Source organism: Esox lucius, chromosome 17 (assembly GCF_011004845.1).
Source record: "Esox lucius isolate fEsoLuc1 chromosome 17, fEsoLuc1.pri, whole genome shotgun sequence".
Classification (NCBI taxonomy): domain Eukaryota; kingdom Metazoa; phylum Chordata; class Actinopteri; order Esociformes; family Esocidae; genus Esox; species Esox lucius.
The window spans coordinates 21,769,843-21,796,619 of NC_047585.1; the positions used below are offsets into that span (position 1 = coordinate 21,769,843).

At 39.3% G+C, this 26,777-nt stretch overlaps 1 protein-coding gene across 1 annotated transcript; it reads left to right on the plus strand.

The window, feature by feature from the left end:
• The first annotated feature begins 154 nt into the window (after positions 1–154).
• Positions 155–26,423, plus strand: si:ch211-236d3.4 (actin-associated protein FAM107A). Its single transcript, XM_010901101.4, has 4 exons — positions 155–344; positions 9,707–9,935; positions 23,530–23,692; positions 23,795–26,423. Exons 1-4 carry the CDS (start codon positions 263–265, stop codon positions 23,909–23,911), a joined length of 591 nt encoding a protein of 196 aa, XP_010899403.2. The 5' UTR covers positions 155–262; the 3' UTR covers positions 23,912–26,423.
• The last annotated feature ends 354 nt before the right edge of the window (positions 26,424–26,777 follow it).

Sequence of the window (26,777 nt, forward strand, 5' to 3'; positions counted from 1 at the left end):
AAAAAACAACGTCAGGTTAGAGGCTGGAGAGAAGCTATAGAGAAAATATCAGATGAAAAGAGAAAGCGACAGAGTGGGAAGAGAGGGAGGGGCGGGGCAATGGAATGCCTGGGAGTCATGTGACATGTTTACTCTAGCCTGGGCACAGAGGCATGTTAAATGAGTGCTGCAGCAGCCCCACTTCAGACAGGGATCCATACAGAGACATGTAGGCTTCTAAGACAAGACCCACAGTTACAACCGGACACACAGAGAGAGCTGCATGGCACAAAGAGTCACCCACAGCCACAGCCTGTGTCCTGCTGCCCATCCTGTGAGGCCCAGGGATGTGCTGGTCAAGTCAGGTAAGACCCATGCAGAGTCAGACTCCAATTTGTCCCCATGGCAGAACCGCAGCGGTGATACAGAGGCTTTAGCAGAAGGTTTGTCAGGGCAGTGTTTTATATGTTAATTTATGGAAGAATAATGCAGTTTGCAAGTATAGACAGTATAGTAATATAAAACGATATGGTTTTTCCAGGAAATTCGGATGTATGACTAAGGTTTACAGTGCTTGTAGATAAATATGGATGTTGTCTGTAACAACTCTTTCAAACAAAGGGGAGTTAATTGGAAGTATAACTGGAATAGCCAAATGTAAAAAACTTTTGTTGACCTATAACACATTTATATTAAATACATCAATATACCAGTGGAAATATCAGATTATGTCCTTCAAAAACAGCCTTTTTCTATGTTTTGTAGAACTCCCAGGCTCTGTGCTGAATTGATCTCTGCCCTATATCATTTTGGACAGGTTCGCCAATGTACTTTTAAAACTGCTCTGTTATTACACTACTCAAAGAGTCTAAATCTTCCACTCTCTCACAACTTATTTTTGTGTTTAATTTTCATTGTTTATTTAAATGTATACTATGTTAATTTGAGCTGTGCTGCATATATTTTGATGAGCGAGATGCAAGACTTTGCTCATAATCAGAAATGGACACTCTAAACTGTTTACTTTCTGTGTCTACGTCATTTGGCCAAGCTTACCTGTGTTGTGATCAAGTCAAATACACTGTGCAGCCTGCCAGGAATGTTTGATCAGTTATCAGAGGGTGTGTGACTGACTGGCCTAAGTACACCAAACATAACAGACTTCACTTGAACAAACACACTATGGACTGACTTCCCTCATTTAAGCAGCATACTTTTCTGTATCACTGATTCATTCACAGTGATCTTGAGTGAATGTGTTGCTTGATTTAACTCTGTAGACACAGTTTTGAGAAATGAAGGCAAAAATTTGATATCTGAGAAGAATATCTATATACCCACACAGGGCAAAATGTAGCAAAATACGATACGTGGATGATGGTCATAGTGTCCCTTACATTTTCTGTTTTACCCATAGTATTAGCTTTAGCCACTTATCAATCAGTTTCACACAAGTACACTGTATATTTCGATCATGCTGAGGTATTATAAAAGTTTGTCAATTCATAGCACTCAATGAGAAAGAAAAATGTGACATGTATGTCGTTTTTGTCAATTAATTGCAGTCAATGAGAAAGAAAAATGTGACATGTATGTCGTTTTTGTCAATTAATTGCAGTCAATGAGAAAGAAAAATGTGACATGCATGTCGTTTTTGTCAATTCATTGCAGTCAATGAGAAGGAAAAACATCTATTGATTGAGGTTGTTTTTTTCAATAGAAAAAAAACAGGACAGTGGACCAAACACGGAACACAATGAATACAAGAAAGAGCTTCAGTCGAAATGTTATGGTGTAGTCAACCTGTATGTCACCTTAGAGGTTGCACCTGTACTGCAACAACCACCAGTGTTATGTTTGTATCAGAACACTGTTTCATGGTGGAAAGCATTGTAAGACTTTTGGTAAAACACTTAGCTGCCCACACCATCTGCTTTAACCTACTGAAAACACAGGGAAGTCATTCTCACTGAAAATCTCTTAAATTTGCGTAGGTGATAGTCACAAGGATATAGCTAGTTGACAAGCTGTTTCCTAAGTAATTTAATCATGCAATGTGTAGACAAGTCAAGCTACATACTGCAATACAACTGATTTTTGCAGATTGTGATCAGATGACTGAGAAGGCTCAGATGTGCTGTATTCTGAGCCTCCTCACCTGCCACAGACTCTCAGAAGAATATATGATTTCTCATGCTTCTCAAGGATTAACAGTCCTGTTAAAGGCATTTTCCCAATGTAACTGGATAATGGACTCCACAAAGGTATTATTAACTTACCCAGAGTGCATCTAACATGGTTTAAATGTCAAATCAATACCACTACAGCCAGGAGGATTTACCCAAGATGGTGTGATTATCCTATCTTCTATATGAAACTCTGTCTTTCTTGATGTTTTAAGTGTATTGTCTATGTTATTGAAGGATATGCAAATATTCCACACTGAGGCTTGTGGATGCAACCAGCATTTTTTGTTGTTACTGTTTAAAAGGCACACACAGGAACACAAGGCTAGTATAACATTTTGTACACAGTGCTGGCTCTTGCCTTTTGGGGGCCCCAAGCAAAATGTAATTTGGGGCCCCCTCTCTTTTATCGGTCTGGAGCACCCTAGCATTTGGAGTACACAATTAGTATGAATTGACTGGAGAACAGTTTACTCAGCTTGAGTTCAGTAGGTTGCTTTAAGACATCGCTGCTGCTTTCAAAACCTCTCCTTTTAACTCCAAAGCTCAGAAGGAATTTCAATTAGTCTACATTGCTAGACCAACTATCTTTAAAAAACAATGACATAACTTTTGACTCCCTACCTTTTTGTGTTGATAATTCTTTATTTTGTATCTTAAAATGTGTCATTCCCACTATCATTGTAATATTTCTGCAGTCACCAGCTCTCTATTGCTCTGTTTTGTGCTCCACTGCTTCTTTAATCTTCTCTGTCTGTGTATTGCTACTCTTTTTACTTTTTTATGAATGGCGTTCTCCTTGTGATGTCCCTCTCACACAGAAGAACATTGGTACTATAATCTATTTGTGGAGTGACAGGCCCACTTTGTTCATTGATAAATAATGCCCTTTTAGAAACAGGCTGGGTCACATGTTTCTACAGTTTATGCACAGTATGGTTGAATCTGTAAACGACTAAAATGCTAGACTTTACTTTTCAAATTGTTCTTAGTAGCATTCTGTCAGAAAAAGAGTAAGAGCTGTAAGGCTAATTGGCTAGTGTCACAAACTAATGGTTTTTCAGTCTTACTTTTACAGAGTTAATTCAGGAGTTTAATAAACCCTAACTAAAATAATCCCAGTGTATTGATTTTTGCCCAAACAACTTGGTATGTTTTTAGTAGGAATTTAACAATATTTTGAGGAGTGGAGCTAAGGATTGAATGAAATTCAGCTGGAGCAGCTAGAACTGAATTGTACATTTTACTGTTTTGCTCTTATACAGTTATTTTGTTTATTTTGCCTACCGCTCCCACCTTAGCCTATATCTTTGTTATCTTCTAGTGACTAATAACACTATCTCATGTCTATTTTAAAGGACTTGGAATGCATCGACAAGACAAATGTCAGTGCCTAGAGTTTCCTAAGTATTACTGGAACTTTAATTGCAACTATGTTCTCTGGTGAGATATCTTGACTTAATGAGTACAGTTTTCTTCTGGCAAAACATCCAGATAGCTTGTTGGTATTGTCGTTTTGGAGACTGGGTGACCCCACAATTCAATAAACTTCTCCAATTGTGATCCTTGGGAAATGTTTGACCTCTCTGTATCCTTTTCAGTTTGCAGTGGGATAAAATACCCTTCAGTTCTCTTCTAGGCAGGTCTATCAAAGATTCAGAGTTGGTTTACATTTTTTTATAATTGCCCTATTTGTGTAGATTAGGGATTTCAAGCCTGCAACTTTTCCATTTCCTGATTTATGAAGGACAACAATCTTTTGTCCATGTTCTCTAAATGTTTAAACTCTAAATGGCCCCAGAAGACAAAGGGAGTTTGCCATGTGTGTCATCACATATTTATAGTCCATTGGAATATGGAGTCAAGGGTGACCTCTTAAGAGTTCTTAATTAACTTCTGGTAAAAACACAAATACAATTTTGATGATGCTGCAGTGTTCATTAGCTGGGAGAAGAGTAATGGTGCAACCATATCAAAAGCTCTGCATTCAATTGGCCTGTACTGGATGGTGGCTAGAAAGAAGATCCAAAAGTACTATCTGAAAGCACAAGGGTGACCATGCTGCGATGTGGTGAAAGGTTGTTGTCATATGAGATCAAGTTAGAGCCAGAACCTAAAACAATGTTTGTTCACCTTAAGCTGGACAATGCTATCCCAAGCACCACACTGAAGTGGCTCAAGAAACTTTGTGAATGTCCTACAGTGGCCACGTCAAAGTCAGTTAGATTTCATTAGATTGAGAATCTGTGGCTTTATTTGAATACCTTTGAAATACACTGTAGATGTATCTCCTAAAACCTGAACTTTGGTGCAGGAAGCCTAAAATGTCCACAAATGTGAACAACCGGTCTGAGGAGGTTAATGTATGACGCATTTATTTCCTACTTTCGTATACTTAAGATACATGATTTGAAATAGCTTTTAATATACTGTAAATATCCTACTAATGTATTTCTAATATTTTACAATTTTATACTGTAAATATCCTACTAAGGTATTTCTAATATTTTACAATTTTATACTGTAAATATCATACTAAGGTATTTCTAATATTTTACTTAGCACTTTGGATTTGAAATTATATAATGACTATGAGATTAAAGTGCAGACTGTCAGCTTAAATTTAATCAGATTAACCTGTCCAAATACCTTTAATAGCCCCAAAATGGACATACAAGACATGTTATTTCCAAATGGTTTAAGAAGTCATGTAGTAGTAGTACCTGGTCGCCTTTCCTTTGCATGCAATAATTGCTTTAAGTCTTTAAACAATAGACATAACCAGATGCCATATACAGCTCCGGAAAATATTGAAAGACCATTACACCTTTTTCTTTCCTTTCCAAAAAAGTCAAAAAGGAAGGTTTTGAGTGAGGAACAGAAGGGTTATAATTAAGAGACCACTGCAATTTGAACGTTTCTGTTCCTCACTCAAAACTTTCCTCTTCAAAGGAAAGAAAAAGCTGCACTGGTCTCTTAATTTATTCCGGAGCTGTATATTCCCTGATGAATATTTGCCAGGCCTTTACTTCAGTTTTTATAGGTTTAAGGTCCATTTTGCTTTCAGTCTCGTCTTCAGAATGTGAGGGGAAAGCATGCTCCGTTGGATTCAGATCAGGTGATTGACTTGGCCAGATTTTGTCCCTGAAAAACCTGGTAGCTATGGGGTTAACTATGATAGCTATGGGGTTATTGTCCTACTTCAGGATAAAGCACCATCCAATGAGTTTACAAGCATTTGCTTGTATCTGAAGAGACAAAATGTTTCTGGAAACTTCAGAATTCCTTGTGCTGCTGTCATCAACAGTCACATCATCAAAGAATTTGTGTGTGCCAGTTCCAGATGTTGCCATAAAAATGCCCTGGGGCAGGGCTTAGCTTTCACTCCCATGGGTGTGAGGCATTGCCGGATGCCCGCTACCTATGTGTAAAAAACATAAGTCTATCTACTGGACAGACAGACATGTTGACGACACAACCATGTTGGATCGATTGATGCACAAGTTTGACAGCGGATACACTGATGACACATGTTAGTCCCAATAACACAGATTTAAAAAACCCCAACTCGTTGTAGTCCTCCACCCAATGCAGGGGCTGCATCTCCAGTATGCTAGTGCTTTACAGGTGTGAAGCAGCTATACTCAGCTACGCCTGTACTCGCTGATTTCAGAACAACTTTTAACTGCTCCACAAACAGCTTGAGACCTACAAAAAGTGGCACCTCCTTTCCTTGCCTCAGGGAACCTGTTAATCACTTCAGTACCACTATGTGGACAATATACAGTGTTTCTAAGCAGGAGAGGCAGAAAACTGATGCGAGGGGACGAGGCAACCTGCCCAAAAAAGAGGGGCCTGAGGAAAAATAAGCTTGCAGGCCATCCATTAAAAAAATGTGAGTGCCACCTGGGCCTTGCTCAAGGGTCGGTGTAGCCCAAGAGGGCAGCCAACTTAGGGGCCAGATCCACAGGTCTACCTCTGGGCCACAGATGCAGGATTAAATAGTAAGCTTGGGACATAATTTGAGAGAATTAGGGCAGTGTGCTCTGTCACCTGTTGGCATTACTCCCTTACTATTAACCAATCACCCAAAAAACTCTGATCTTACTAATTCCCAGGAAGAGTGGATGTTGACAGGGAGGACCAGGATGTTGGGGGCACTGCCACAAAACCTGAGACTTTTCATGTGTGGGGGTAGATTGACACATGGAAGCAAGCCCAAACCAATGGATGTAAACCAAAATTGATGAGCCAAATTGACTATAGCAGTAATTGCTATGTGAGCAGCTGGAACTTGTACAAACATGAACAGCTGTTGTGAACAAATTTAGAATGGGACATTCAAAAAAAAATCACCCTTACCAGACACCAGGAAGCAGCCACTGTACCAACCAGACCGAGCTTCTGCCTGGGGCACAACATGCATTGCCAGCTTTCGCATTACAGAAGCAATTACCACCCTCAGAATGGGAACAGCAGAACTCTGCACGGATTAAATCACTAAACCCTGAAATAGGGGTGGTCACAAAACAAACAGAATTCTGCACATGTGCATCACTGTCACCAGCGTCCTTGTAGAGACTGTTCATGCTCACCTGCGGTTGGTTCCGCCTAAACTCCTATAGAGGAAGTTTACAAGAGCCCATTGGCTAACTTTGGGGGCTCAAACGCAAGTTTGAGCCCACATTTTCTGCTGGGTAGATTAATGTATTCTATTGAAAATGTTTGTATATTTTCTTTTTTAACATCTCTGTATTGAATTTTCTAAATGTTCTTATAGACATAATAAAATATTGTCATATAACATACAAAATCTAAAGCCACCCTCCCTTTTTCCAACCCGTTGGTCTCTCCCACCACCAAAACCTTTACTTGAGCAAGTAAAGGTGACTACATTATAAAAATTTGAGTGTCTGGCTAAACCAATATGTTTTATGCTTCCTTCAGGGATGTGAAAATTGAACCCCAGAATGCATGCAGACAAGGGATGACCAAAACATGATAATTAATGTGGTTTACATTTATCACAGATGGGGTTCCGCTTTTGGGTAAATTTTAACAAATTTGGGGTTTGTAAAGTAGATATGATCAACAATCTTAGTGTGAACCCATCTGTTGCATGGAGACGAAGCATGGACTGCAATTCTTGAACAAATACAAGTTGAACAAATAAGTCCTGTTCCCATTGTGTTCTAAGCATATCTACTGACTAGGACAACACAGGATTGTTGGCTGAGCTGTCAGTAGAAACTTGTAAGGCAGAGGAGACTAAAGATCGAGTAGGAAGGTTATAAGACTCTGCTGCAACCTAGTCTGGCACATTGTTTTCAGGGTAACCCTTTACCCAAAAGAAAGCCTTTTGGATATTACTTGCCCAATAATAATGCAAAAGGTTGGGCATGGCCATTCCTCCCTCCATCTTGTCTCTCCAGGATACGCCTACTGACATATGGCTGCTTATTGTTCCATATACATTTTGAGTACTTTTTTGCATTTTTTGAATGAACACTGGGATGTTTTGGAAGAGATATACAAATCTAGGGACTATGTTCATTTTAATCAAAATGATGCGACCTGCCATTGATAAGGGAAGAGTACGTAATCTTTCCAAATCTCATTTATATTTATTATATCTATTAAAGTTTAACTTTAAGACAACAATGAAAAAATCTAGGAACCACAATCCCAAGGAATGTAAGTCAGATAATTTCCCAAATCAACTTAATGTAGACAGGATGAATGGAATTGATGACATAGGATTGCTGACGAATAGAAGGATATCATCTGCATATAACTCAACCTTATATACGATATTCCCTAGAGCTATCCCCTAAAAATGTCACAGCGAAACAGCAAGCAGCTCGATTGTCAGATCGAAAAGCAACAGGGAGAGGGGGCACCCCTGTCTTGTTCCTTTTTGAAGAGGAAATACTTTGATTGCACTTCATTTGTGTGAAAATATGGCAAGGGAGCTGTGTACAGCAGTTTCACCCAGGAAGTATTGGTCTGTGAGATTCACAAAGCAGCAAGACCTTGGCCTTTTTAGGTAGAAGACATATTGAGGTTTGTCTCAGAGTGGCAATAATGCCTCCAAATACATAGCCAGGAGCAAAGGTGCAAGGTCATCCAAAAATGTTTTAAAATTGAACCCAAAGAGGTCTTGATTTGCAGTAATTGCCTTGAGACAAAGGATTGGTGTGCCTGATGGGCAAGGAGTTTGCCGGATGGATCATCATGTTCATATATGAGATGGTGACCCTTAAGGATTAATTGTTCTGCTTTAACTGTAGAGGCCAAATCAAATTCTGTTTGGGGGCTATGCCTAAAAACGCTATGCTTACATTAAGCTGTGAAGCAAAAATGTGAGCAAAAATGTTGTTCCATTTACGATGACAATTTGCCCCTATAACTTTCCAAGACACATAGGTTACCCATCTGTTGTTAAGCCCAGTCATGATGAGCGAGGAGTAATAGAAAACAAATGCAAAGGTAGGCATCACTATCTGCTGTAAGGTGTAAGGCGCATTAAAAATCATACTCACACGCCTTGGCGTTCCTTGTCGACTCAAAAGAATAAAGGTGATCATTTTGTAAAGATGATAACAATAGTTGTAGAGACAACACTCAGAATATATGCCTACTGTAGATAAGATGATGGGTGCAATTAACCTCTGGTTTGCAAGGAAAACTGTCCTCTCCAAAAACCTCAATAAGAACGGATTCCATGAAAATAGTAGGATCACCTTTTTAAAGTTTTTCTGGAAGTACCACGACTCTTTATGTTGGGCGATGGAGCGACACAGCGCATACACGAGACATTGGATCGGATACCGTCAAGCAAGACTTTCATATAGCCGGGAGTGACCACGTTGGAGCTAGCGTTATCTAGAGGGCTAATGCCACTTTGGCTAGGTGTTTCCTTCGGTTTATCAGTCCTGCAGGATTTGTTGGCCATCTTTCGAGACTGACGGTGTACAACTCTAGCATTTAATACTTAGACAACATATGAGTGAATTCCCAAGAAGTTACCTCACACCTAAATCATATAAATCTTTGATAGCAGGAGGAGGATGTCCTCACCCCACAATGACACCCGGAACTCCATTGTTGTATATTTTCTGATGGGGTATTGTGCCAAGGACAAAGCATGGGTTCGGCAGTTGAGGGCCAACTGTGTCCTCAGGTTTGCCTCTTAAGAAATCTACACTAACAGAGGGCGCATTCGCTTACTCACATGTCAAGCTGAGCAGAGAGCCAAGTGAAAATATTTTTTTAGGTAATGAGACCTCAGGTCAGAGTGAGCCATTGGCTTATATGGATGATTCCAGCCTGTTGTGTGTAAATAAACAATTGTTTCCTCATCTTTTCTGTAAATCCAGAGGTTTTTGCTACTTCTTGGGAATGTGGAACCACCTTATTGTTTTCCATACTAAAGCATTTATTGTTTATATACTTCCCCTAGTTTGCTATTTAATCATTAACACTGATATCTTTCTCTGCCCTTTTGCCATGTTCCACCCTCTTTCCTCACTGTCCTTCAGCATCGGCATATGCAGACATGCAGTGGGAGCAGCAGCCAAGGAAGGATAGGAGCCACCCACATCAGGACTACCCTCACAGGGATCAGCCCCCAGTGGCTGGCTACGTTCCCCAGCCAGATTACATGGAGGGAGTTGATGATCTCATCAAGCCAAAAAAGCTTCTTAATCCAGTTAAAGCCTCCAAAAGCCACCAGGATCTCCACAGAGAGCTGCTTATGAGCCAGAAACGGTACAATTACTACCCAACAAAGTCTAACATAAAGTCTCAGTAAAAATCAAGAAATATAGTTTTAAAGCTTTTGTAAGCTCATCACAAAAAGAGGAAGTGACACTTAGTAGCGCTAGTGTGCAACCTGGTCTCACGGGGTAGATGTAACGTAGTGTACAGAGCAGGGCACTACTTTAATTAGTATGACAATACACTGCGAAAGGTTTAATTTCATTATAATTGATTAAATATGAGATACATTAAGATTTTAGCAAAAACTAGGATAAAACTGAATATTCAGCAGACGCAGCACACAAGGTTCTTTTGTACAAAATAAAAATCCTGCATAAAATCCTAATAAAAACAGAAGGCATTGATGTCATTTATCATCAATATCAATAATTTATCCCTATATTTTAATTGAGAATTGTACAAAGACAACATAACAATTGTTGAAACTGAGAAATGTTATCGTTTTTGGAAAAATACATGCCCGTTTTGAATTTGATGCCGGCAACATGTTTCAAAAATTTTGGGACTCGGGCATGTTTACCACTGTGTTGCATCACCTCTTCTTTTAACAATACTCTGTAAGGGTTTGGGAGCTGAGACCAATTGCTGTAGTTTTGAAAGTGAAATGTATTCCCATTCTTGCTTGATATAGGATTTCAGCTACTCAACAGTTCGTGGTCTACTTTGTCGTATTTTCTGTTTCATAATGTGCCAAGTGTTTTCAATGGGTGACAGGTCTGGACTGGAAGCAGGCCAGTTTAGCACCCAGACCCTTTTACGTGTAGAATATGGTTTGGCATTGTCTTGCTGAAATAAGCAAGACCTTCCCGAAAAAAGAAGTTGTCTGGATGGCAGCATATGTTGCTCCAAAACCTGTATATATTGTTCAGCATTAATGGTGCCTTGATAGATTTTCAAGTCACCAAGGCCATGTGCACTAATGCACCCCCATACCATCATGGATGCTGGCTTTTGAACTGTACACTGATAAGAATCCGGATGGTCCTTTACATCTTTAGTCCAGAGGATTTTCCCCAAAAATATTTCAAATTTCGATTTGTCAGACCACAGGACAGTTTTCCACTTCGCTTCAGTGCATCTCAAATGAGCTTGGGCCCAGAGAAGGCAGCGGTCGTTCTGGATCTTGTTTATATATGGTTTCTTATTTGCATGGTAGAGTTTTAACTAGAATTTGTGGATGCAGCGATGTACTGTGTTCACAGACAATGGTTTCTGGAAGTGTTCTTTTGTTGTCTCTGTTCCAAATTCAAAGTGGCCATCTCTTTTTCAAGAAACTATAAAATGTCTCAGTTTCAACATTTGATATGTCTTTGTCTAATTTTCTATTGTCTTTGCATTATTTTCTATTGAATATAGGGTTTGAATGATTTGCACATCATTCCGTTGTGTTTATATGTGCATTTTACCCAGCGTCACAACTTTTTTGGAAACAGTACATAACTCTTTCTTTTCTTACGGTGGCCCAGAAGTGCAAAACACAACCACTAATACATTTGCACACTCAATCAAATGTATTTATTTCAATCAATCAAATGTATTTATAAAGCCCCTTTTACAACAGCAGTTGTTACAAAGTGCTTTTACAGAAACACCCTGCCTTAAACCCCAAAGAGCAAACAACAGTAGTGTTGAATTTCAGTGGCTAGGAAAAACTCCCTAAGAAGGCTGAAATTTAGGAAGAAACCTAGAGAGGACCCAGGCTCAGAGGGGTGACCAGTCCTCTTCTGGCTGTGCCGGGTAAGATATTAAGAGTCCAATTGGAATAATTTATAAATGCATGTGGGCTAAATCCAGAGTCTATTAAATTTAGACTAGGTCAGAAGTATGACCAGATGGACAAGGACAGGGACAGCAACGGGCCCCCCAAACCAGGTACTCCGCAGGTGTGGACCAGGACCTCATGTCCTCCTAAAGTTTAAAACGGGAGGAGACTGGGAAAATACTTAGTGGGGAAGGAGAACTGACCCAATCCCCCAGCACAATAGTATAGGAGCGTAAGACCTTGGGACTGAGACAGGGGGGGTCCGGCACACCCCCAATAGAAATACTCCCCCCAATAGCACAAAACACAACCAGTAGTACAATTACATCCCTCCAATAAAAATACTCCCCAGAATAGCACAAAACATAGCCACTAATACAATTACACATAGAATAAAAATACTCCCTGCAAAAACGCAAAACATAACTACAAATACCATTGCACAACCCAAATAAAATAACTCCCCCTAATAGTGCAAAACACGACCACTAATACATTGACACACTCCCAATACCATATACCTTCCCCATACATAAACCTATTGCCCCAAAATACTAAACAACGGAAAGGGTACTGTAGGTACAAGACTCTCACTGATTGGATGCACTGTCTGTTATTCAGGGTGAATGGGAAATAGGAAATTATTTTATTGCTGCTATTTGAAGGAAGAAGAGTTATGAATAATTCTGGTTAGACGCGAACTGCATTTCATTATACTGCAGACAATAAAGTTGAATCTAATCTTAAGAAGGAAGAATTAGTATAAACAATTCAACAATAACTGAAAACCATTCGTATTTATTATTATCAGGGACATTCATATGAGGTCATCCCCAGATAACAAACATACGACTTCATGCCGATGTCGGCCTTAGATCGAGACATTGTATTTGCATTTAGAACTTATAGAGGACGGCAGTGCGTATGAAAGATCGAATGGATCATATTCCATGTATAACATTGAGAGGTCGGCTTTGCGCGTAGATCTAATGGAATTACTTAACTGTGACAGCAGCCTACTGGGTCGGCTATTAATTATGAACACGTTGAATTAGATAATATCAAGGGATGTAAATCTTTACCAGCTTGCTGTCTGTATGTCCAGTAATTTAAAATAAACACTAAAATAGAAATAAATCAGCCATCAAATGCTGCATTTTCTTGGGCATCTTTAATTTGTGAACAAGATCATCACCCTGTACATATAAGCAATGCGGGAACATCACCAGCCAGAGCTGCAACGACATTTTTATTTTTATTTCTCTAAGATTACTTCCTATTATTTATTATCTATGAATATAACATCTTTCTAAATTGCATATCATTTATGTTAGGATTCTATTGGCCCTGCCTTGCTGCTTCAGACTGTGTTCTGTCGATTCGAGTTCACAGTAGTAGGCCATAGGATAAGTGTGAATGTGGGGCTAGCCCCTCTTTCACAATGCAAAGTAAATTCTACGTGTGAAAATATTAATATGCATGCTCAGAATGTTAGTGTGATCAATGTAGATCACACGCATGTGATGCCAAGTGGGGCTGACAGCATCATTACAGCATCATTTCGTATTTCAGACAAGATTGGCTGTCTGTCTGTCTGGCGCCAACATTAGTCGGCAAGAAGATTTTATTAGCTAGCTTGTTAGCTTCACAAACACCAGATAACTTGAGAAAATTAATAAAGTGGATTTCATACTCGAGCACCGGTTTGAAACCCTTAATTTGGAGGAGAAACTTGAAGTAAAGCGACTTGGTGCCCATCTGCCACAGTAAAAGTAACCGCGTTTAACCGGGTTTAACGTGGATTGGTTTTTGAAGAAAAAGTGGCTAATGGTTAGCATACAAAAGGAGGCACTCTTCTGTTTTCCATGTCTTCTATTTGGTGGAAATGGTACTTGGTCCAGGACGGGTTACAAAGATGAAACATCTTTCTGAGAGGATTGCAAAACATGAGAGCAGCGGAAGTCATCTGGACAATGCTGTGAAATTGGGCTTACTTGGAAGGGTAAATGGTGCAGCCGAAGTTGACAGTGCATACAGGCGCTCCATTGAGCAGCATAACAAACAGGTGGAGGAGAACAGGTACGTTCTCAGTCGGATCAAAACATGTATTAAACTGTGTGGAAAATGTGAAACCGCACTGCGGGGGCACGACGAGTCGGTGGACTCCCTGAATACTGTAATATTCAGATGCATTTTCGAAACTATGTGTGAAGTGATTCGAGACTTCAGAGGCACTATGACATTCAGCCAAAGGGATCTTCAAAGGGATGTCTAGCACTGTACAAAATAAACTGTTCGACTGTATGTATGAAGTATACAGGGAGGAGATAGCCAAGCAAGTGGACGAGACATAATTTGTTGCCTGATGTCTCCTGTAAATCACAAATGGTGGTTGTGTTTTGATGCATGTTGCCTGACAATACAATGACAGAGAGGTTTTTGGAGTTTGTGGAAGTCAAAGACAAAACTGGACTCGGCCTCTCTAATAGCATCAAAGGTGTGCTGGAACCACTGAAGCTGGGAGAAAAGCTGATCGCTCAGACTTGGGGCTGTAATGAGTGGAAACGAGGGGTACAGACGCTAATGAAAGAGACATACCCACATGCCCAGTTTGTTCACTGCTATGCTCACCAGCTGAACCTGACCTTGCAGCAACTTTGTTCAGCAAGTATGAGCGTCCTGAAAGTGCTTTTTGCAGATTTAACTGCTTTTGCCACCTTTTTCTCTGCCGTGTTGCGGCACTTGCAGATTTAACTGCTTTTTGCAGATTTAACTGCTTTTGCCACCTTTTTCTCTGGCGTGTTGCGGCACTTGCTGATCCCACACAGAGACACATTCCAAGGCCACCCGCTGTAACTTTAAAAGTAGAAATATCAATGCTGTTTGGGAAAACCGCGCTGCGCTGCTCCTGTGTATGGAGGACATATGCACACAACCAGGATGGGATGAGGCCACCATAAGTGAGGCATACGGCCTGTCAAATAACCTCCGGGACCGAGACTTTCTGCAGCTGCTGGAATTTCTATGTGTTTTATAAAACACTCTGCAAAAACGGAGCATCGATGCATCTGGGATTATCAGTGCGCTCACCCGTTTCAAGGAGAATGTCCAGAATATGCGGAAGCAAACTGATGAATGAGCTGCCACCATTCACGATGGAACAGAGGAGCCTGGCCCGATGAGTAACCAACACAGCACCGGTGATGAAGGAGGCATGCGACAGTCATCTCTCAGGTGGAGCAGAGGTTTTCACAAAGTGACCACCTGATCGCTGCCAAGCTGGTTGACAGCCCGCTCTCCCCACAATTTTTCCTGTCATTACCTACATCTGAGCTTGACTGTGCGGTGAAACTATGGCCTCCAGGAAACGAGGAAAAGTTGAAGTCTGAGTTGAACACTCTGTACCGGCACACTGAGCTTCACACTGGTAAGACGGCCCTGTCTCTGTTAAGATCCATCCATGAGAACAACTTAGAGGAGGCTTTTGCTGAGACGTCACTCTGCTGAAAATTATCATAACAACACCTATGACGACATCCGAGTCAGAGAGGAACTTTTCCACTTTGAAGAGGGTAAAAACCTTCACTGGCAATATCATGGGACTACTGCGACTCAATGCATTGACAATGTTGTCCATCGAAAGCCAGCTGATTCAGCAGCTACATGACTTCATTCCCAAAGTCATTGAAAAGTTTGCCACCTTTCTCTTCAAGTGAGCCCTCAGCCTTGGTGAGTGAAAGCATATTTTATCATCCTGCTTTTGTGTTGCTGGTCGGTGCATTGGTCATATTTTTGTGCTGGATGGATTGATATAGATGGTGATGGGTGTCAGTGTGTCCATGCTTATCTATTAAGGTTGTTGTCATATAATGGGTCTGTATCCCTAAAAGGTTGTCTTTCCGCTTTGTTGTGGCCTTCAGTGGTGTTGAGCTCATTGCTGTTCGCATGTGGCCTGTAGGCACATTCGTTTTGAGCTTGGTTGCATTCCTAATTTAGGTTTGTAAATGTGACAGTGGTAATGTGTGAGAGAGACAAGGAGAGCAATTACAAAAGAAGGTCTCTCTCTCTCTGTCTCTCTCTCTCTCTCTCTCTCTCCAGTATGTGTACTACAATACCTAGTAGAAGCAAGCCGCTCTGTCATTAAAGGTGTTTTGTGGAGCCACGCTGTTTGTTGATGTGTTAAATAAACACATCAGTAGCAAGAGGGAGTTTTGTAGCTTTACTGGTATGTATACTATATTTTGAAATGATTTGTGTCCCAACAATTTTTTTATTATAAAAACGCCTCTGCAAACAAGGATGTCTTATCTAAGCAGAAGAGTTGTTCATATCTTGTTATATCACTTCTCTTTGAAACTAGCTAAAAAGCTAGCTACTAAACTATCATTTTCAATTCACCTTGAATAACAGGATGTGCATCCAATCAGCAACAACATTCTTTTACCTAAACTTTCTGTTTTGACTAAATGTTGTTTTGTATTTTGGGGGATTGCATTTAGGTTTGTGGAAGGTGTATTGTATTGGGACTGTGTCATCACATTAGTGGTTATGTTTTGCACTTTTGGGGGAGTATTTTTATTAGGGGTGTGTAATTGTATTAGTGGTTGTGTTTTGCGCTATTGGTGGTTTGTAATTGTATTAATGGTTGTGTTTTGCGCTATTGGTGATTTGTAATTGTTTTAGTGGTTGTGTTTTGCACTTCCGGGCCACTGTACTTTTTTTCTTTTGCAATCCAAAGAATCTGTGAGTATAAAGGATTTGTACATTCCACTAAAGGACAAATCACAAATAATTTTATCAGATCAAAAGGTTCTACAAGACAATCTTGACAAAATTGTTTGTAAAACCAGATCTGCAGATAAAAACAAGTGACACCAGTGGGCATAGATTGCAATAAGGCATTGTTTTCAAATATGAAATGTACTCATGTTGTAATTTCAGGAATACTGACTGTCTCTGCAAAAGTGTTTGGCCTACAAGGCAATTGTTACTTCTGTTGAAACTCCACAAATTGCTCTCAGTAATATGATTTACAATCAAAAGTCTTCAAACTTAAATAGCAGTTGGTTATGTTGATTTATTCTGTTGCACAGGAGCAAGTCAACAGCACGTCAAAATCAGAAGATACGGACGTCTTATAGCTACAGGGGGTTTCATATACTCTTGACCAAAAGGTTGATTCTTTGTTACAAAAGGTGTGAAAACACAGAAGGACTGGCGCCAAAATCTATTGCCATCTTCCTTTGTTTTCTCCAACAATGAAAGAAAGAAACCGCCACTCCCACATTTACATTTATTCAATTAGTTTCACCCAAAATTAAACTCTTATTCTTACTTCTCAAGTATCTCTTGATATCCAGGAGAACATTTACAGGTATCAAAATCAATTACAGTATACTCAAGATTACACCCTTTATCATTTCAGTCAATGTAGGCTAGACCAGCACACATTAATTTCTTACAGTTGATCAGAATAATTCATTAACAGGATAGAAAATAACTTTGATCAGGATACAGAAATTGGTCTCTTAATGCAATCAATGGACAGTACATGATGAAAACAATCAAGGTATACAGTAGCATCTGAAATGACATACCTCTTAATTAGGCTTTTGTAAGAATCAAGGGGTATGAGACACCCCAACATCATGATCTCATGATTCTACCTGTAGAAACACATCTTTCATTATAATATTGAAATTAATAGGACTAACAGCTCTGCCTTGTGGAACACCATGGTCAAATCCATAAATATTTATATATTTCCCAAATGGCACAGTTGAACAGGAAGTCCAGTAAGCAATTATTTGCCCGCACATGATACCCATGCCTTCCATTTTAATCCTTAGGCTTTCCCTCCATATAGTGTCATAGGCTAAAGCCACTTCTTTCATGATCAAAGTTTTCTGAACTTCATTGCTCACCTTTCTCATTGCATGCAAGGTATATCTATCCTGACAGAAGCCACTCTGACATAGACTCAGCAATCCCCTATGTTCCAGGAAATGTGACATTCAATTGATAATCATCTTTCTCATCAGTTTGCATAACGTAGAGGTCAGTGCTAGTGGGTTATACTTGCACATATCCAACCTGACAGAATAACCCCCTTTCCAAATCCTATTATACAAACCCAAGACAACCTTTAAGAAGTCCTCAGAAAGGTACTTTAGCATCACATACCAGATCTGATCATGCACTGAAGCAGTACATCCACAACCCAGTAGGGCCAGACACATCTCTCAAATTGTAAAATCAACATCGGAGAGTCAACACTACCTTTTTTCTAATATGGAGCAGAACAGACTCCACACATTCCTCGTGTTTGATTTAATGACCCTATGGAATAAAGCTGTCTTCTTTTGAAAATCAAACAGATTCTCTGGGGTCATAGTTCCACGTAACTCTTTAAGCCCTATTTATATTTTAAATAAAAGAAGCGTACTCCTCAGTACAGCAGGAACCAATTTGCTTTTCTCTTCCCCCTCACTCATACAACGATCAGCCATAACATAATGACCACTGAGAGGTGAAGTAAATAACACTGATACAATGATCAGCCATAACATTATGACCACTGAGAGGTGAAGTAAATAACACTGATACACCGATCAGCCATAACATTATGAGCACTGAGAGGTGAAGTAAATAACACTCATAATCTCGTTATCATGGCACCTGTCAGTGGGTAGGATATATTAGGCAGCAAGTGAACATTCTGTCCTCAAAGCTGATTTGTTAGAAGCAGGGAAAATGGGCAAGTGTAAGGATCTGAGCGACTTTGACAGGGGACAAATTGTGATGGCTAGACGGCTGGGTCAAAGCATGTCCAAAACTGAAGCCCTTGTGGGGTGTTCCCGGTCTGCAGTGGTCAGTACCTATCAAAAGTGGTTCAAGGAAGGAAAAGTGGTGAACCGGCGACAGGGTCATGGGCAACCAAAGCTCATTGATGCATGTGGGGAGCAAAGGCTGGCTTGTGTGTTCCGTTCCAACAGATAAGCTATTGTATCTCAAATTGATGCACTATGGGAAGGAGGCAAGCCGGCGGAGGCAGTGTGATGCTTTGGGCAATGTTCTGCAGGGAAACCTTGGGTCCTGCCATTCATGTGGATGTTACTTTGACTTTCCCTGATGGCATTGGCCTCTTTCAGAAGGATAATGTGCCCTGCCTCAAAGCAAAATTGGTTCAGGAATAGTTTGAGGAACACAACAAATTCCCCAGATCTCAATCCAATCGAGCGTCTGTGGGATGTGCTTGACAAACAAGTCCGATCCATGGAAGCCCCATCTCACAACTTACTGGACTTAAAGGATCTGCTGCTAACGTCTTGGTGCCAGGTACCCCAGCAAAACTTCAGAGGTCTTGTAGAGTCCATGCCTTGATGGGTCTGGGGCTGTTATGGCGGCAAAAGGGGGGCCTAGACAATATTAGGCTGGTGGTCATAATGTTATAGCAGATCGGTGTACATTTCAGTAACATTGTTCAGAGTCATAGCAACACTTGTTTGTTACATGGCTAGCTATTTCAAAAAAATCCTCTCCATAGGCATACATACTAGGAAACCATGTAAACACATGCATGCAACAGGCCAGACCAATCAGAACATATCTTTTGGCACCAGTCAGTCACCTCCATTATCTAACAAATCATTGTTAGGTTTCTGTCTTTTCCATGTTTTTTTTCTGTCACCTATTTATACGAGGCTTGTAATATCATGTTTATACGAGTTTACCAACTAACTACTACTCACATGGAAGTACATATTTTCAATATATATATAAAAAAATCTAATCAAATCTAGCAGCAACACAATAACAGTGGTTTATACGGAAGGCTTTGCTTCACTGTCATGCAACTAAATGGCAAAACTACTGAACTATTTAAAACAGCACTACTTGACTATTCTCAACATCACTTTGAGACTGGTATGTGAACTGAACAGCCTTCCACCCTCTTAATTTGAAGGTGACAACACAGGTATACGATACCTAAAAGATTGTGCTGAAAGCATGACTGAATCATTCTTTGGAACCACAATGATGGCATATGTACCTAGGTTAATTGAGGGTTCTATTGAGGATGGGAAATCTATTGGTGATTGTTGAATATACTAATAAAAAAATTGCAAATCCCCCATTGGTGAAGACAGTCGTCCGAACTGTCAAACTCGATTGTCTTCCTAAAGGCATAGCCGTAAACAAAAGCCGAACTCAATTCACAGATGGCACAAGTCAGCATATCATATTATTATTTCAGTTAATTGGACTCAAAAGAATGCATGTTGAATAAGTGAATATACAAATATAAAACATACAAGAAAACATTTATATACAGCTTGCACAACCTGTACATTGCATATCCTACTATTTTTGACATTACCGGTCAAACTTTTTAGAACCGAAATGTAAGCAGTTCACATCCAGTGAATATCCTGAAATGGTACAAATGTAAACTGGTAAACTGCCAGAGGTAAGAAAAAAGTTTAGGTTAGCAAAAACTGAAAACGTAAATCTCAGAGTTATGTAAATTCCAGAAACAATTGCTATCATAATGGTGAGAAAAGGTCAGTTAACAATGGACGACAGACCCGTTGTTAACCCTTAAAGTGTAGGTCTTTATTATAGAGAAATTGCAAAGAAATCAAAATGCACTTGGAAACTAGAGGAAACTCTGACAGTTTGGCAGACCCAAAGCTACAACAGAGTCAGAAGAAATTTCTGAGATGATAGCTTGTGAGATGGGCGGTTCACAGGACAACAGCTTCAAGCACAGCTTAACATTGGTCAAAGTAAGCAAGTCTCAATTTCAACCGTGAATAGATTACTTCAAGCTGCAGGTTTAACAGGTCAAGTGGCAACAATAAAGCCATTGCTAAGATGGCAAAATAAGAAAAAGAGTCTTGAGAATGTCAATAGAAACGGAAAAATTGTAGGTATTCTCAAATTTTGACCGGTAGTGTACGTATGTATGTTACTTTAAATTTCCATCAACAATGTCTACTAGCTGCTATACAATAGGCTAGGCTAACAGGGCTACTTATCACCACAGTGCACAAACATTTCCTCAGAAAACCATCTGCACAAATTAGACTTAGATACTGCAAAATGTATATTTTATGTATAAATTTTTTTTTTGGCATTTTTATAAATTTTTTTAATATTTAGTAGTTTCTTTTGGTTGCATTTCTTTATAAGTCAAAGTTTTGACTAATCATTGACTATGTTGTTATGTTCTTACCCCACAACAAAATAGAAAGTACCCAAACAAAGCACTGTTTTCTCTCCATTGAAGCCTGAAGTCTGTTTCTCTCTCACTTACCCCAACATCTTTTAAATTAGCATATCCATTAGAAGCCGGTTGTTGCTAGGTGACAGCCCACCATGATACTGTTCCTATCACAGAGTTGTTGTGAACAGAAAATCCCCATAGCTCAAGCTCTCCAACCCTTCACGAGGGGTCATTGTGAACTCAGAAACTTAAGAGGGTGGGCAACAGAGGGCCTTTTATCCTCCCTCCAGTCCTGCTGGTTCACCACCAAGAGTAGGCCCATGGAAAACCAGCCTGGAAGTGAAAATATCATTCTTCTAGTGTTCCTCTTGTTTCTCATTATGGCATGGTATTTGTCTTTATAGTCATGCTTTTCAATGATCATAAACATGAATCTGAAACTTCTTCAACCTGCTAGAAGTGCGTAATTATAAAATGTTTTAGAATGTCACAGACCGGAAACTCAATTGCTAGCAGGAAGATAGAATGCAGTACAATACATCCAATGTTTGCACCTGATTACTACATACTGTTAGTTAATAATTTAGTGTTTAAATAAGAAAACTTTATTATACCGGAGAGCCAGATCAGTCAATCATAACCAAGTAGCCATAAATACGTTTTAAAACTCAAAGCACATATATAAAGAGGCATGAATGTCTCATCTGTAGCCATCCTTATAGTGATATTAAATACAGACAGTATGTCCACATTCCAGCATGCCACAGTAAAACTGGTGTGTTTGTTCTGCTTAAAAATAAATGAATTTTGCAACACAGCAGAAATGTCAGTAGTGGCGTCAAACCGGGGGGGGGGGGGGGGGGGGGGGGTACTATGTATATAGGGCCGTAGTGTGTAGAGGGGCCCTCGAAAATCTTTGAATTTTGAATAAAAAGGGGAGGGGCCCTCAGAGACCGCCTCTGTACAGGGCCCAGAATATTGTCCCCTGAATGTTCGATCTAAAATACAGTATTTAATATCTTGAAATGTTGTCTTTCAGTGGGTCAACCTGGTGCTTCTGACAATCATCTAGCAAACAAATAAGGGCCCATTATCGTTAGATTCTCATAATGGACTGGACATGCCTCAGAAATGCCTTAGCTTCTGCTTTACTATAGGCCAGATGAGCAGATACTCAGAGATATGCAAGACGCCATTCTTTCAATTGAGCATTTATCTGCTAGGCTCTTGTTGGCGCTGCTACTAGTGATAATATGGGTTTGGCCATGTGAGTCAAATTGCAAAAGAGGCAATAGAGAGAGCCCCTCAAAAGCTGGGAGATGTTGTCACACCACTGTGGTGGGGTTGCGAGAATTAACTAATCAAACCAAACAGTCTATCACTGAGTGGTCTCAATTGTCTTTTCTCTGATTTGCTAACACAATCTATAGTAGACAAGGCTTTTCATCCCTTAGTGGCATTGATGTCCCTTAGGGGTCAACATAAGAAGTGAAAAATGCCTGAGTGGACAAAAAAGGGTTTTAAATATCAGTCCATTTCACCATGCTGTGTTGTAATAAAGGAAACAGGAGCCTATCACTTTATTTTGAAATACAGAAAAATCAGGAGTCTTTGACTCGCAAGTACAGACAACAGCAACTAATGTAATATACTGGGCATAAAAATCAGCCATTTAACTCTGCTAGACTTGTCCTGTAGTGGATTAGCAAACTATACCTTGAATTTAAAGGAAAATGTGATTTTCTTAATGTTGGTAGTGTGTTTCATAAAATGTCTACAGAGGCAGTCTCATTTGGTTAGGTATGCCTGTGTGTCTGTTTGTGAATGTGTGTGTGAGGGTATGCAAAGAGGAGGCTCTATTTTAATTACTTTAGTGTTTTTGTACAGCTCTCTGACTTATTTGACGAGCGCAGACAAATTTAACGAAAACATTAATCACACCTCACATACACGCGAAGTAAAAACCGGTGACTGAACCTCCCTAAGGAGGACTTAAGCACCACTTAAGCATTCATTTAGCACTCTCACAGTAGAGGTAACAGGAGGAAGAGATTTCAACATCTATCATATCCTGATATTAATAGTTCATCACTGATTATAGCTCATGTGAAATGTTGATATTATTGATTGATTTTAGAGGTCACATGCAGTGAATAAATAAACTCCAAGTATTTTACAAGGTTTTCTACAAAGCTTCCGAGGGCACTTCCAGGTGGCTTTTCAACCTAATTAGAAAAAAGGTTGCCAATTCACTGTATTTGTATCATTCTCTATGGTTGAAAAACAGAGAAACACAGCACACTGGATCACCAGTCCCCTATCCCACTCAATGCGTTATTGAGTTGAAACATTTGCTTAACTTCTATATAATTGTTGTTTCATGAACTGGCACGATCCTTCCAAATTCTGTTATTTTTGTCATATCGATGTTGTTTAGTGATGTTAAAATAAATGGACCAGTATAACCTATAGGCTGACAGCGGAATCAGAGCCTGGCATTTCGCATGGAAGGATGCCATCTGCTGGACACATGAAGAAGACACATACAGGTATGCTGATAACCTTGCATATCTTCTCTTTCGGGCTCATAGGGGTGGTGCTGTTGGTGTGGAGTCTAAGCCAGAGCTGCAGCGTGTGTTGGAAGCCAGGAAGAGGGAAAAAATGATCAAGCAGAGGAAGGAGGAAGATGAGGCCAGGAAGAAGATCTCCCCTCTAGAACAAGAGCTCCTGAAGAGGAAGGGGAAGCTAGAAGAGGTAAGAGAAGTCCTTTACTGGTCAATAGGATAATACTGTTGCAGAGCATTTATGCATGTGTCATAAATGATTTCAATAAACTTTCTTTTGTTTCTGATTCAGCTGGAGAAGGAGCAGGAAAAGCAAGAGGAGGCAACAGTGAGAGCCCCGGAGTTTGTCAAGGTCAAGGAGAATTTGAGACGGACTTCTTTTCACAGTAAAGAAGAGAAAGAAGTGTAGATACAAACCGTTGTATAGAACTGAGTTTGAATGGCCTGGAGTTTGCACACATATGTGTATGTGTATTGTGTTTATTATGTGGGTCAGTGTATGCAGAACTGCTTTGAAGTGTTTGCTCTAACTGCAAAACTCAAGTCACAAGCAAGGAACATCTACCTGCTACAAGATCTGGTTGGCAAGCCATGACATGATGCCTTCACTTTCATACATAGAGCAGAGAAACAGAGAAAACTTAACTCTGTATAGGATACTTTTACAGTCAATAACATAGGTCAAACTACTGCTCTCAATACAAAATAAATGATATAATAGTTAGTGTGAGAGTCTAAAAAGGAGGGGATAGAGTGAATGTGAATGTTTTGTTACAAACTGCAGGAACTCTAAAAGGCCAATTGTGTTTGTCCTACATTTTGTAGCAAGGCAGGTGGTTCGATTTTCATTTTAAACTGACTCAATCATATCCAAGAGTCATTCGTTAGGATACAGTATCAGAAGCAGAACACTTTCATCACATACAATCAATTCAGTCTGATAACGGGCACAATTAAATGCACACAATAACCTACTAATGCAATTCAAGGTCAGATGTCTTACTGTGAAGTCTCTCACTGAGTAATCCCTATCCTCTATCCTCCCTAACAGTGCCTTTCTAGATATAGCTACTTGTCATCCTAATCATAAAGTTAAAACCAAGGAACACAATCATTATGAAACGACATTTCATCAATCCTTTACTGTGATCTGAGGCATTTATTGTGCTGTATGTCCGTGAGTGTGAGCAGTGGTGTGAGTCCATGTTGCAAAGATGCAAGAGACCAACACAGTTATTGATATTATCTCTCACTTATGTTTTGGAAAGTAATATGTAAGATTTGTGCTAAAGGTGTGAGATCAGGAACAATAGATATCCTCATAGATATCCTTGTAATTGTATCAGACATATTCACAAAATATTGTTATAGCAAAACACAATTATATACAAAGTATATGCAATCAGTTGAATAAATAGGGTACATAATTAGACATTTAATAATGTATCTGAACATTTATTATAGTAATCGATCTGTAATTTGTATTTTTTTTATGCTATCGTCTTAACTGATGTTCCAATATGACTTTTTTTTTTATTGCCTATGCAGGAAGACATACACATTAACATTTTGAATTATTGGCAACAGCTTCGGTTCTGCCCACAAAGGATAAAAAAAAGTTATAATTGAAATGCATTCATTTAGTGGCATGTTACATGGATTCGAATGTTATATCTTCAAATAATAATGTATTAAACCTATAACTTAGTGGATGCCTGACTTGTGGTATATATGCAAATCAGTCATATTTAAATAATATTCTTATTTCAAGCTAGGAGGCAAACAAACTGTATACGCGCAGATGTCCTTTGGGCTACTGCACAAAAAAGCTGTGAATTGGCTGCTTTATGCCACTAGCATAACACCACAAAATATTTTCCATCTCTTGGTAAAGATTTTAGTTAAAATAATGATACAAAAGTAGACAATTCACTTAAACCGTGGTAGGTCGCTAGTGTTCTTCCACAATGAGAAAAGGGAATAAGCAAAATCCCATTCAAGTTAAAAATAGTGATGGAAAACAATATCCCGATATGTGCAATTCAAAAACCCAACAAAGCCAGTGATCTTTGTGTAAATATGTGTTTCAGGTTGCAGACTGCACAATCAAAATCGTGTAATCAAGCTTTGGTTGTTCTGTAGTGTGACACAACTTGCTTTCAAAAAAAAGATGGCTATTTCCATATGCATTGGTTTCATAACCCATCGAGTTAATGCTGAAAGACAGTTATCTTTATTTACCCTGGCAAATGTTTTGCTTTGTTGATCTGTAAAGGCTAGTTCCAACCAACTATTAGCAAAGGGCACCAATGGTTCCTAGTTATCAAAATGTATAAATTATATTCTTAATTTCTTAAATTGGATATTCCTAGTGCAATAGAAAATTAATAGTAATCCATTATATAGCTGTAGAATGCATGAACCATGAAAAATAGCATAGTAGTTTCAAGCAAAACGTTAAATCAATGGAATTTCCATTATTCTGAAGCTTTCTTTACCCTTCGTGGTCGCTGCTAAGGTAAACAATAGACCTCATGTCTTGGAAGACACATACTGTGTCGGTCTTTTTCTATAGATTGCAATTTCTGTGTTGGTGTTTTATTCACCAAGTATATTGTTCTACTTGTCTCTGCCTTTACTGACTCCTGAAGCCACTTAAGGGGTTTTAATGGTTTAAACTGTATATGATATAAACATTACGTTTCATTATGTCTCATTTCTTTTGAAGTCACTGTATTGCATAACTTACTATGTTTATAGCTTTTACAATGACACAATGATTGTTATTGAATAACTTTGGTTTGTATCAAATTACTATAGTAGATAGAGCATATTTAGTAGACACAGCATATGAAAAAGGAGGTACAAAGGCTGAAGTAGAATTGTATTCTCTTCAAAAGAAAATAAATTACTAACAGTAATTGTATTGACTCTTTTATTAGTAGGTCTAGAATAATTGATTACTGTTGGAATGGAAATTAATATTTGGTGATGTATATCAGAGACAAATGGACCCATGATACCTTCTACCATCATGGCTGATACTTTTAGAAACAACATTACATCAGTGTGTATAAGTCAGTTTACAACAATGTTTCGAGTTTTGCATCCCCATTTGGTCAGTGTAGAGATATTCAGGGAGATGTGCCAAACAACAAGAACACAGTATGCTTACTACAGTTCCACTTCCCATGGAATGTTATAAACAAGAAAGTGAGATGCTGAGGAATAGGGTCATACCTGGAATTTTGGATTAATGACATCAGAACAAGGAA